The 13,849-nt window shown below is 38.5% G+C and overlaps 1 protein-coding gene across 1 annotated transcript in view; it reads right to left on the bottom strand.

Moving 5' to 3' along the window:
* Nucleotides 1–3,466: 3,466 nt before the first annotated feature.
* The window catches only part of LOC111869860 (angiopoietin-related protein 1), a 39,755-nt gene continuing 29,372 nt past the window's right edge, over nucleotides 3,467–13,849 (bottom strand). Inside the window, exons 7-11 of the mRNA XM_023861699.2 lie at nucleotides 11,748–12,032; nucleotides 9,868–9,992; nucleotides 8,943–9,032; nucleotides 5,104–5,280; nucleotides 3,467–4,349 (exon numbers count right to left, since the gene is read on the bottom strand). Of these exons, the coding sequence (XP_023717467.1) occupies nucleotides 4,118–4,349; nucleotides 5,104–5,280; nucleotides 8,943–9,032; nucleotides 9,868–9,992; nucleotides 11,748–12,032 (909 nt within the window). The 3' untranslated portion in view covers nucleotides 3,467–4,117. The remainder of the gene's footprint in view (nucleotides 4,350–5,103; nucleotides 5,281–8,942; nucleotides 9,033–9,867; nucleotides 9,993–11,747; nucleotides 12,033–13,849) is intronic.

Genomic DNA, 13,849 nt, shown 5'->3' with positions numbered 1-13,849 from the left:
TAGATAATTTGGGACCCTCAACGTCTCACAACCCTATGGGCCTTCACGGCCTGTTACAGGGAGAGCTTTCCTTTTTACTTTTATAAGGAATAAGAAAAGAAATTTCCATATGCTAAATCTGTTGTTACTGTTATGGGCCCCTGTATTTTCATTGTCCCGGGGTCTCTACAACTGAAAATCCGGCCCTGATTACTGATATAATCAGAAAGTATGACTTGAATTCGATAGGCGCTCGGTTCGAACCTAGACTCTGTCAATGACTGTTATGATTAAAGTTTTTCCTGGTTTTTTCAATCCCTTAATGTAAATGCAGGAATAGCACCTCAAATAGGCCATTGTCGCTTCCTTCCAGATACTTTCTCATCATTTATTAATCTTTCTACTAATACATACTGTGCAGTCTGAGGCAGCGACAGACACACCTGCAGCTTGGACTGTAAAGCATTTCTAATATTAGAACAATAAACTAACTAACTAACTAACTAACTCCATGGAGCTGAGTCCTTATTGAGAAGCTAATCATTATTGAGCTATTCAAGAAATTCTGGATTATTACGGAATCTGAAGGTTCTTTATCATACTCACAAGAGCCCGCAATTTGTCTCTATTCTGAACCATATGAATCTAGTCCATATCCTCCAATTCTATTATTTTAATATTTACTTTAATATTATCCTCCTACCTACACCTAGATTTTTAAGTGATCTTTTCATTTCTGGTTTTCTTACCAAAAACTTCCATCCACAATTCTCCAATTTTTTAATGCACGCCCAACCAATCTCAAATTAGACAAGTCATAAATACTTTGAAAAATGGAGAATATAAGGCAGAGTGATGTTAAGTAGGAAATCTTCCTTTATGCAGATATCTTTATGTTTCTCAATTTTAATAATATGCTGTGACGTAATTGTTAAGAGAAGTACATTTTATGAAGTATGTGTTTACTTAGGGGTTGTGATGAAATTTAAGTTATGTATTGTACGCGTATAGTTTTCTTATTCTGGTGAAGCTCTGAAACCGTGACAATAATTTGCAGACGGCATAGGAAAGTTTTTAATTAATATTGGCAAAAGTAGTAAAAGTAAATTTAACACCAAAATCAAATTGATTTGTGTCAAAAGAGAATAATTGCTTAAATAAGTAATTCATAAAAACATGAAGAAATAAGGTATTTTTTATTTATTTGCATCGCATGATTTGTTTCTAAATTCTGAGAAATTATAAATTAAAAAATTATGTAAGTTGCATGATTAAAAATTAAATTTTAAGGATTGTGATTTTAAAAAGGAAATATTCCAATACTGATATACAAAATTAATTTAATAAAAGTAGCCTCTAATACATAATTCAGTACACAAAAATATACACTTTCATACCTTTATATATTTTTATATTTATTTGTAATAAATATATTTTGATATGATGTTAGAAGTTTATGTGTGAGATATATATATTAAGACAATTATTGATTATACTGTGATAAGTCAATGCATTGCCAGGCAACGGCTCGATAAACACCCCTCGAAACGCGCACGCAACAATAGGACGAATGTTTATAGCTCGTTGCTAGGCAACAATCAGTGCTCCAATGGACTGGTGAGATAGCTATCACATGACTTGTTTTCTGTGTGGTCTGCGCTAAGCAACAATAGAACTGTGTTTTTTGCGCGGTCCGTGTGTGTGGTTCGGGAGTTGTTTGGCAATGGATTTACATGTCACAATATTTTACTTGCAAGATCTCCCATTTTTCTTCCAAGTTTCACTCAAAAGAAGTCGTAATTTGTCATGAAGAGCTATTGCATATCATTTCGAAAGAAGCTTCTCTAAGGAAATACAAACAAGAATTCAATAATGAAGATTACTGTAGGTTATTCATGTGAAACATCGGTATCCGCCTACAGGACTTTACAAGATTTTACTATGTCACAACCCATGACACCGCAGTCTGAAGAGTAACAGCTGTGAAAATTATCTCACTAGGATTACTACACCTAAAATTAAGAAAGAAAAATAATCAGTCACCACTAATACAACCTCAAAATTGGTAAGAAAAGTTGAGATCTTATTTCTTAGCTAGTACAGATAAGCTACTATCTTTTTTACAGAAACTGCATTAAAATCCATATTTCTCTAATTTACTTGACTCTTATACACGGACTAAATAATTTGTTGGTGATATGCTTTTCACCTATAATGAACAGAATATTACGTAGGATTTTGACATTTTCACAGCGGTGGCTATGGAGAATATCGTCTTCTGGGATGTTACGCCGTATAGTACAGTAGAAGTTCACCGACGTTTCGGAGGAACTATTTCTCCCCCTATCTTCAACCCAGAACATTAAAGTTGGAGGCACTATTTTCTTTCGAAACGTCTGCTACAAGACGTCGCTTCCCAGAAGAGATTATTCTTCAACAGACTTCTCCGGCTTTAGCCATTTACAAGAAACAAAGAGAAGTTGAGCCTTAGGTCTGGCACTAAGTGCGCATGTCCTTTGTTCGACGGTCTCCTATCTTTCTGTAGTTCATGGCTGAGAAGAATGGATAAAGAAACTGCGTCGATAAAGAAATTAGAGCTTTGTGTTTTCTTGTAGTTATCCTACTTTTCGGTATTAGGTGTCAACAGGAAGTAATATCAAATGTATAAGAAAACGTTACTGAATCGTTGAAAGTAAGCGAGTAGAGAATTTAATGTTGGCAAAATCCCGTAGTGACTGGTACGAACCAAAATGTCCACTGAACCAAGCATGGCACTGGTGTCAATGTTTTATCATCCCTACTCACTCACTCAATGAGCTGAGCCTTTCTTGAGAAGCTGCCAATTGTTTAGCTACTCAAGAACTTGCCAGGATTTTATGGAACTCGAAGGTTCACTACCGTGTTCACGAGAACCCTCCACCGGTCCTGATCCTGAGCCAGATCTATCCAATCCATCCCATCCTATCTCTCTAAGATCCATTTTAATATTGTTCACGCACCTACGTCTTGGTCTGCCAAGTTGTCTCCTTCCTTCCTTCCGGCTTTCCCACCAATATACTACATGCAATCCTCCTCTCCAACATTCATGCTACATGCCCTGCATACCTCATCCTCCTTGACTTGATCATTCTAATTATACATGGCGAAGAGTATAAGCTATGAAGTTCCTCATTATGCAATTTTCGCCAACCTCCTGCCACTTCATCTCTCTTCGGTCCAAATATTCTCCTCAACACCCTGTTCTCAAACACCCTCAGTCTATGTTCCTCTCTTAATATCAGAGACCAAGTTTCACACGCATACAGAACCACAGGCAATTTTATACTTTTGTATATTATAATTTTTATGTTTTTGGACAGCAGACGAGAAGACAAAAGTTTCTGGACTGAATGGTAGCAAACATTAGCCAAATTAAATCTTCTCTTAATTTCCTCCTGAATCAGGTTTTGATTTGTTATAGTCGTTCCTAAATATCTGAACTGTGCAGCATTTTCAAAACATTCCATATACACGTTTAAATGTGAAATAAATTATCGATTTTTATTAATATATTCTTAAGTACATCATATGCTGTTACTTATAAAAATGTATTAACTAAACACGCCCTTCGTCTATTAAAACAAAACGTATTTTAAAACTTCAGCAAGTATATTGATTTCGGGTAACAGCAATAAATTCTTGAGAGAAGAAACTGGACGGAAATAGGCGATTATCACCAAAGTTATGATAACATTTCGAAGCATCAGCATCATGTTTTGAAACCTTCGTCCATTGCATTGTGAACGCAACTATACAACATGTAACGTTTGAAAAAAAAATGGATTCATTCAACACTTTCGTTACAGATTAGTGATCTATACAACTTAAACATACACGTATTTGCCTGAAGACACGATTTGATTATATGGACGCTACTTTTCATAATGAAATGCAGCAGAAGCAAAATATGAGAAATTAGTGACAAAATAAATTTGATTTAATTTTTTCAGACAAATTATGATTTGATTTTTGTTATAACTTAACCAATATTTCAGTTTGATTATCCTTACCTAGACTCTCAAAAATATAAAGACATAGCTTTAATCCCACCAGGAATATATCAAATTTGGTAGCACGATAATTCATCATTTTCATTACATTAAGGATCTTCAGGAATGTTCAAAGGTCTGACATCATCTGGATGTACTTCTGTGATCTGATCATCGAAATGAGGGTCCTGTGTCGTTGTGATAACGTCTGGTGATCTAATCTTCATTTCGGTTTTCTTGAGAGATACATCTCCAATCCAGTGCTCCCAAATAAGGCCACGGAATTCGTCTCTAGGATCCGTGGCAGAGTAGAACTCGCCGTTCAGATTTGCTTCGAAACAACTGCAACATAGGAAATGTGAAATTAAAGAAGGACGCAATTCAATGTACTGAAAATATATGTTTAATCTGAAATTCAAGGATTATGTCAAAACTTATTTCATAAGGGAAAAGGCAAAGTTGCCGATCACAGTGTCCGCGCCGTCTAAGGTATGGACTATCTTCATCTCTCGAACACGGATCCTACTCGAGGCATGGATGTCTGTTTGCTTTTATTCTGTGTTTGTTTTGTCCTGTGTGCAGGTAGCGGCCTTGCTACAGGCTTATCCTCCATCCAAGGAGTGTGTTCAGATAAAGCAATTGAAAAAGCGGCCAAGGTCCACAAGGGCTGTAGAGCCATGGATAGACAGACAGATAAAAGGCAAAGTTACCCTGTGCTTAATTAAACAAGCACCACGCCATGAAGAAATAAGGGGAAGTGAAGATATAGCTTCGCCCTTTCTTAATCTTCGTACTAGGTGAATGTGAATGGCCGGTATCACGCCCCGGCCCAGGGAACCATGCAATAACCTTCGCTAGCCACAAGCCCTCTGAGCTGGTTGACGTAGGCCACATGAGACTGAAAGGGAACACAGCACCCTATATTCTCCTCCGGTGGTGTTCATACAAATGTTGGAAGAAATAACCATGTCATAGCTTTCCACTAACGTTAAGGTCTTTGGGATGGTTGATATAGGCCAGATGGTAATGGAGAGGATGGAGACCATCAATGGGACTTCTTTTCGTGGCCCCTTGCACCTCAGATGACCAATATTACCTGTAGAACCACCAGCCACCTCCGTATGCAGGAACGCAGGGGCAACAAGATGGTGCCTTGTCATTAGTACGATCTATCGTGCTGAATGAATACCCGTTGTGTGCGGAAAGTGAATCCGTGGCATTACCTCTGTAACCCCCGATGGTCAGTCGGTATCCGTTCTCTTCGTCAGCTATTCTGGAACAAATAGAGCCAATTAGAGTTAATTAATCAAGTAGATGTCCCACGAAAATTTCATATCCAGTGATCAAATCTCTTTTCTTACAACTCATATTTCTTTTTATGTGTTATATAAAGACGTTTTTATCTCAGAATGTGTAGAATGGCATATTTTAGGTAAAACGTCTTCGCGTTTACGTCATAAATTCAGTCTCGAACCTTACGAACCAAGAACGCAATTCCGAAGATGAAAGACACAACAAAGACAAAAACAACTCCGTCCAGTGTGACTATTTAAGTTTTACCACTTGAAAACTGAGCACCCTTACATGTTTCGATCCTTACGGATCATCTTCAGAGGGAACATCAATACTTATTCAGGAACCACTATCACAATAGGTGTTCTGAGTGCTAAATTACACACACACATATTGCCTGGAATACACAATGTACACTGTGACCGCCCCACGCGTTGGGTTGGGCGGCACTTACCCTCCTCTGTAACCGCTCTCTCTGTATAGTGCCCTTTACGTTGGGTGTCACCTTCTTGTTGTCGCCGTCCCCCCTTTACCTTCCTGTTCCTTCACCTGGCTTCCACCTGCAGCGGCTGTTGCTGATGCTTCTTTGCCAAAGGAACACAGGTGAATTTTCTTACCTCAGAAGGTAGAGATGAGACTGTCTCAGGATCTTTTATACGGGCCTCGCTGAGACAGGGAGGCAGAAGCGTCTAATGATACACTTGCACTTTGCATGTGAGTATAATTTATTCTTTGTGAAGAAAGCGTAAAACAAAACACAGTTCACATACACAATTCACCAGGTGCTGGCACTTCTTTGCAAGGTGAACTTCCAAACACTAACAACTGTTCCTAGCTGGACCACCACTTTTTTTTTTGAAGAGTATTTGAAGACTACTTGATGCCTGTTTGATGAATTTTTGAAGACTGATTGAAGACTTTTTCTGAAGAGATGTGAACCTCTTCAGTTTTCGCGAAGTTCCCAAGTCACACCCTCGACTTTTGAGGATTGGTCAGATTTGAAATAAGGGAGTTGACTCTGAATCCGCTACTTCCAATCATTTTTACTCTAGAGGCAATTTTTTTTCTTTAATGACCTAACGTACCTTTTGAAAGGTAATGATGTATGCTGGCCATAGCGTCCCCTCCTGGCACGCCTTCGTGTGACTTAAGACTAGCAGAAACTGTCAAGAGTCAAATTTCCAAAGTGAGTCGCCGAGCGACTCTGGAACCAAAATTCCAAGAAATGCTGAACTAAATCACCAGGGGGCCATCTGGAGTTTTTGTGTGTGTGTGGTCCATCTGTGAAACAGGCAGCTTCGTGTGTGCAAGAGGTGAGCTATGTCACACTCTGCGTACGCACTCTGCGTAATTATTATAAAATATTGAGAATAACTCTCAATAAAATACCATTTAGGCTTGTGGGCGGTTATAACACAATATTCAACTTTTCACAAACACAGCAGCCTTCCTGGTATTAAAACTTTTAAAGTGTTTTAAAAACTTTGTTGTTTAAGTTAAAATTTATAAACCATGCAGGTTCGTGTGATTTCTCCTGTCGTCTTTCTTGGAGGGGGCTGAACTTGTGCCGCCTGTCTATCTTGAGGAGATTCTTAGCATCGTCCTTGTTTGTTCGTGGCTTGCTGTGCTGTTTTCACTGTTCTAGTGTGCTGTGCCGCGTAATTTATACTTCCTGTGTCTGTGACGTTGATGTGGGTGTGTTCTGATGTTGTATTATGAGGTTNATAATGCTCACAATCTTACTGCCATCTGTAAGCTGTTTGTCCAAAGAAAATGTGGGAGCCTTGACGTCTCACAAACCTAGGGGCCTTTATGGCCTGTTACACGGTTAGCTTTTTTTTTTTTTTTTTGCTTTTTCAATCATTTCCACGATTACTGTCTGTGTTGGGCAAATGCTGATTCGTCCTTCTTTAGTCTTATGTTTCTTATGTGTTCTTTGTATCTTGTTAGATTTCTACCAGTTTGGCCGATGTATACTTTTTGGCAACTTTGGCATGTTATTTTGTATATCCCACTTTGTTCTTAGGGGTTCATTTCTCGTTTTTCATTTTTTAGTTTACCTATTGTGTGGGTTGTCTTGAAGGCTATCTTTATGTTAGTGTTTTTGAATAGTTTTGTGATTTTTCGTATGTAATTTCCTATATAAGTGACCCATTTTTGTTCTTTTTCGTCTTTATTATCCGGGTTACCCACCTTTTACTTAAGTTTGTTATATAGATGTGTGATGTCTTCCTTTCTATATCCATTATTTAGTGCTATATTAATAAGAGTATTTAATTCTTTGTTTTTAGCATTTTCCTCAAGGGGTAGTGTAAGAAGTCTGTGTATCCAATTTTTATATGCTACCAATTTTTGTTCTTTAGGGTGTCATGATTTATTATTTATTGTTATGTCTGTCGTTGTGGGTTTTCTGTATATTTCCATTTCTATTTGTTCATGTCTATTAAATATGTTTAAGTCCAGTTAAGCTATTTGGTTGTTTATTTCCTCATGTATTGTGAATTACAGGTTTTTATGTTGTCTGTTGAAATGTTCGAGGATGCTTTGGGGGGTTATTTTTGTTTGTTTATATACTATGAAGATGTGGTCTACGTATCTGTTATAGTATGATATTTTCTTGTCTTCCAGCAGATGACTTATTCTGTTTTGTTCTATGTCTTGTAAGAAGATTTCTGCCATTGTACTTGATAGGGGGGAGCCCATGGCTACGACTGCTCTTGGTTTGTAATATTTTTCGTTATATTGAAAATAGTTTTGATTCAATATCATTTTAAGCATGGACAAAATTTCTTTTATAATGCTTTCGTCTATGTGATTATCCTTGAGTAGTTTATTGGTTACGAGAATTGTATCGCTGATTGGGATGTTAACGTAGAGGTCCTTAATATCCACTGTTAGTAGTTTATGATCTGGATTTAGTTTTAGTTTTCTTATGTTTTCTGGAAATTGTTTTGTGTTAATGATGTTGTACTCGTGTTTTAATTTTAGATAGTCGTTTAGACTTTGATGTATGTATTTAGCTAGTTTATGTGTGGGTGCATTAGTGTTGTTTATTATCGGTCTAATTGGGGCCTCCGGTTTGTGTATTTTAATTTTTGCTTTCAGTTGCTTAAATAGTCACACTGGAAGAAGTTGTTTTTACCTTTGTAATTGTTAGTGTGACGGACCAGAATGAAACAAATCAAATTCATGAAATACACAGTTAAAATCTTCCAGAAACTCCATGAATTACCTGAATATGAGTTCAGCTATTACAGCTGTAAAGTATTTGGCTAATATTTCGAGGGGTTCTGATTGGAATCCCCGACTAGGAATAAGCTTTTCCACTTAGAGTGCTTGTGGTTTTCTACGGTTCCTCCAGATATCACAAATATGGCATTGCAAATTTATTCTCTTTACTTCCAGATTCATCATAAACAATTATTCTACCACATGTAGTTCTGAGGCTTGAATAGCCTCAGCACTTGATACGACGCCGTGAAACAATAACCAGTAATCCTCGCTGACATGGATCTCTGTACGCCTGCAATATTAGGCTGTCCGACTCACTTATCTCCGAAGAAGCTGCAATGATAGGATGAGACGCCTCCACGTTAAAAATTGTACTTCTTTCCAAAATGTTTTATTGATGCAGCGACTTACCTGAAATTTGAATATTCAGCCCAAGCTGTCTTCCCGTCGAAAGATTCTAGGTCTACCCGCAGCGTCACTCGCTCCTGAAGATTAGTCAACCTGCAGGATACGACAAGAGCAGTGCATTTATCTTATTCTCTTTCTCTCATGTCGTTAGAGTTTATGTCCATAGCGTGAACTGTTACACGATACAAAGTATGAATCAAATCAACTACATCTTTCTGTTAGTAAAGGAGCGCAGGAAATTAGATACCTAGACAAACAGACAATTCTACGAATCAAGTTTTATTTGCATTTAAAAAACAATGGCTTACTTCGAAATCTTTATTAATATAAAATCTAGATAATCAGTTTGGGAAGAATATAACTAAATAAATCTCTAATTTAATATAGATGAGCCTAAATAATTAAATTTTAATTATACAATACTGACTTAAGTTACTCTAATTCAGATTCACTCTCTAGTTCAAAGCGGATCGGATGATTTAACCACTTAAAACACTGTGGTAACTATACATACCATCTGACATAATATTCAAGATCCCTGCATTTTCCCCACAGAACATATGAATATATTTCGTTAAAATTATCGTAAAAAAAAACAGTTCATATTGTAACGGAGATACAGAGTACGATATTTTGTACCATGAAGAAGGAGTTACTGCATTCCGCCGAAATGCTGGTACCCAACTTTCCAGACTACACGTTGTCATGACTGAGGAATTCACAATATGAGATGCAGTATGTTTGGAATGAGATGACAGAATTTCTAACATTATTCGCAATAAAGTCATCCTTAACCCCTTAAACTGTTATGTGCCTCGTTTTTTTTCTATTTCCTTTGGTATGAAACAAGATCAGGCCCCGCTCGTATTCCTCAGAGGACAGTTGTCTTTCGCGCACCTCCGGAAGTGAGTAACACTGCAGCTGTCACCTGTGAATGTAATCATTTCCGAACCAGAACTCCTGATCCAGAACCCCGAAACCGTTCTTGTAATCCCGCCATGGTACTGTGAAGTTGAGGCGAGGTCCCGGGAATTCCCCGCGACGCTGCAAAACCTGAAATATAAACCCAGATAGATGAGGTTTTAGTGGCCTATAATTTTCAAACATAAAACAAGAAAATAAAACTACCTATGGCATATGAAATTTGAATACAAAAAGTTTCGTTTAATAAACAGTAGAACTTTTTGAGTTATATTTTCATATCTCCTTGGAAGTTATGAAATTATGTTTTATTGTTTCAATATGAAAAAATTATAGGCCATGGAAATCCCGACAATAATTTAGAATCGTTCTGTATACTCCGTGGAGATGGGCAAGGACTTCGCAAGAACATTCTATACTAAGGCATAATCTTAGGTCGTTATGGCCAACGTTTTAGACCCTAATAGCCCCAACGCCGGATCCGGGATATCTCAGACTAAAGACAGGGCAACCCGGTTTAATTCACAGTAGGGGAACGCGTCTAGAGTAAAGTACCACTGCTGAGAAATTGGTCGGGTAGAAGACCACCATCGCAGTGTCGCTCCTACTTCCGAAATTGGGGGCCTATCCGAAATATAGTGACTTTACCCTATATTCAACATCTTTTCAAAGTTATTCCTTCAGACCACTGGTTCCTTAATTTTGGATGATGACAGCAGAATTCAGATGGTTTTTATATTGTGGCAACGGCCCGTAATAGCTACAGAAGCCCGGTGTTTTCTGTGCGGGCCGTGCGGAACAGTTAGTGAAGAGTCGGTGAGTTGGTGGGTAAGTTAGAGAACTGCTGTGGTTCAGCCATTATGAGCTGTTGTTATGAGAAACCGGTAGCTAAAACAATGGGACCTTTCGGGAACCCAGAGGAAGGGGAACGTCCGTTGTTGGAAACCGCTACCGAGCAACGGCAAGGAAGACGTGACTGAGAATACTAGTCTGTGATTTGTAAAGTGCAGTCATGAATTATGTGTTAAAGTGTTCAATAAATTTGATTACTAAACCAAACCCCGTCTATATTCACTATATCACGTGACAATATATTCAGATGTATATTGTAACGTTATTTTAGGGATTTATATTATTTGCCGTTGCTACAAAGGTTACTGCACCTAGAATGGAGGCCAAATACACGGTTGGACGGGAGTGAGTTCGAGTTACACAACTATTTCAAAATTGTATCTGTCACGTGATTATGTTATTCAACATTCGAGGATGTTATTAAATGTATCGATATATTCTCAGTCATACATATTGAGTTAACATTAATGAAAATATCTGTGTTGGTGACAACCACTAATTTAAGATTTTTTTTCTTAAATTTCCATCCAGAATTTCATATATCAAATTTTCATCATTCTTTTGTGTATTTTTTATATTTTTATCATGAGGTGAAACTGAGTCCACTTGGTACTGCGGCTAATATTGGCCTATTGTACCAGCCTCAGGTGATAGGTGAGGGTGGTTGTGAAGCAATCAGTGGAATGCGAATTGGCAGGGGAAACAGAAGTACTCGGAGAAAACCTACCCTAATGCCACTTTGTCCACAAGAAATCCCACATGATTTGACTCGGGCTCGAACCCGGGCCTTCCGAGTTATAGCATGGCCTTCGTCTTTGTATATTATCTACTGCAATTTAAACCAACTCTACTGAAGAAACACCACAAATATTTTATTTAAGCAAGGAGATCTGGGGGATTATTCTTCATCATGACATTATTACAACGTGAGAGATATTCAAAGTAGAATTACTAGTGCTCTTGGACGAGAAATCACGTTCATAGGGTCCGAAATGTTAACCAATTTGCAATATTCCTCGTCACCAGTTCACTCACCGTCCATCCTCCGCCGTCTGTCCTCATGTCGCAGTATCGGGTGTAGAAGTCGCGACCTGCTGAGTTGAGCTCGCAGTCCTGCAGACTGTACACCCCACTGTCCATGCCCGAACCTATCAGCTCCTCACAGCTGCCCGCTCTAGACGTCACGATCGGTTCTATCGCATGAACTTGCTGCAAGTCTCCTCTACATCGCGAACCCAAGTCATCGTCTCCGCTGCTCTCAGTGTCTGGGAGCTCCGGAAGAGGACTGGCTGCTACAGGGTCACTTCTGCTACAAGGTGCCTGAGAAAAACACTATTAAGTTTTAGGTATCGGCATTTCTGAAGAAAATTATCTTTTCATTCGTTGAAGAAAACTACACAATGAGGAGCTTCATAACTTGTACACTAGGAAGACTAAGATGTAGGTGAGTGAACAATATTAAAATGGATCTTAGAGAGATAGGATGAGATGGTATGGACTGGATTGATCCGGCTCAGGATAGGTACCAGTGGAGGGGTCTTGTGAACACAGTAATAAACCTTCGGGTTCCAAAAAATGCTGGGAAATTCTTGAGTAGCTGCAGATTTGGCTTCTCGTCAAGAAGGGCTCAGCTCCATAAATAAGTAAGTAAGTAAGTAAGTAAGTAAATAAGTCTCTTTCCATTCTCTGTGTCCATGAAGATTTCCACTTTCCTGTTCTATGTTCCTTTCACAACACGTAATACTACAATATTAATTAAGGCTATGAAATCTTTTTTTTTTTTTCGCTTAGTGGAAGTGAAGTCCAAATGGGTCCACTCGGCACGGCGGCCACTTTTTGGCCTATTTTACCTGCCCCGGGTGATTATGATGATGGAGAATTTGGTGGAATGAAGATTGCCAGAGAAAACTGAAGTACTCGGAGAAAAAGCCGCCCCAGCGCCACTCTGTCCACCACAAATCCTACTTTACCAAATCCGGGACCGAACCCGGGCAGCCGCGGTGGGAAGCCAGCGACTAGCCGCTTGAGCTATGGCGCGGCCTAAGGCTATGTAAACGTCAAAATTTTTAACAAAGATAAATAACTCCATGAAACTCAGCCATTCTTGAGATGCCGCCAGTCGCTCAACTACTCAGAAATTTCCCAACATTTTATGAGACCCGAGGGCTAATTACCCTGCTTACGAGACCCGTCCACTGGTTCATATTCTGAGAGATCAATCTATACTCTTTCTCAAAGGTCCACTTATCTGCCCGCCTGCTCTAAATCTTCATAGGCGTCTCTTTTCTTCTCACTATTCCCCAAAAATCCTATATGAATTCCTCTTCTGCCAATGCGTGCTACATGCCCGTCTCATGCCATCCTTCTCGACTTCATCTGTATAATTATATTTGGCGAAGAGTGTAAGTTATGAAACTCCTTATCACGTAATTTTGTCCAACTTCCTATCACTTGATCCCTCCCTGGTCCAAATATTTTCCTCAGCAGCCTGTTCTCAGGTACCTTCAGTCTAGGTTCTTCCCTTAGTGTCAGAAATCACGTTCCACACTCATACAGAACAGCAGGCAAAATTATAGTTTTTTATGTTTTAATATTCATTGATATGAGATTTGAGTTATACACCGTAGTGAAATTTAGTCTTCTGAGTTATGACTTCGTGCAATCTGGTAGGCGGTTCTCAATATTTCGGAAGAATATGCTTCCTGCATTTTCAGGGTAGAAGACACATCCAGACCTTCGATAAATTGAGATATATGTGGACGGAATAGCAAATTTTTGGGAGCTGTAAATGCAAATTATGATTATGATTATTTACTTTACTGCATTAATGTGTTTTTTCTCCAGTGCTTGCTTGTAATTTGACTTTGGCTTTATGTTGTGGTTGTCCATAATATAATTACTTGTATCTACACTGTGCTCTGTCTGTAATTGGCCTTGCGGCTGTTGACTCGCCACATAAATAATAAATAACTGAATTGAATTTTATCTGCAAATGTGTTTCTATCAGGTGGAAGTGGTACTACAATAAGACACAACACAAATAATACACTTAACATAAACTAACACAACGCTCAAACAAAACACAGCATGCAAACTTACACAAAAAATAAAGGACACACTACACAATGAATACAATG

Source organism: Cryptotermes secundus, unplaced genomic scaffold (assembly GCF_002891405.2).
Source record: "Cryptotermes secundus unplaced genomic scaffold, Csec_1.0 scaffold286, whole genome shotgun sequence".
NCBI classification, from domain to species: Eukaryota; Metazoa; Arthropoda; class Insecta; order Blattodea; family Kalotermitidae; genus Cryptotermes; species Cryptotermes secundus.
Note: the sequence above shows the minus strand (reverse complement) of the source record. Positions and strands in the feature narration are given on the sequence as shown.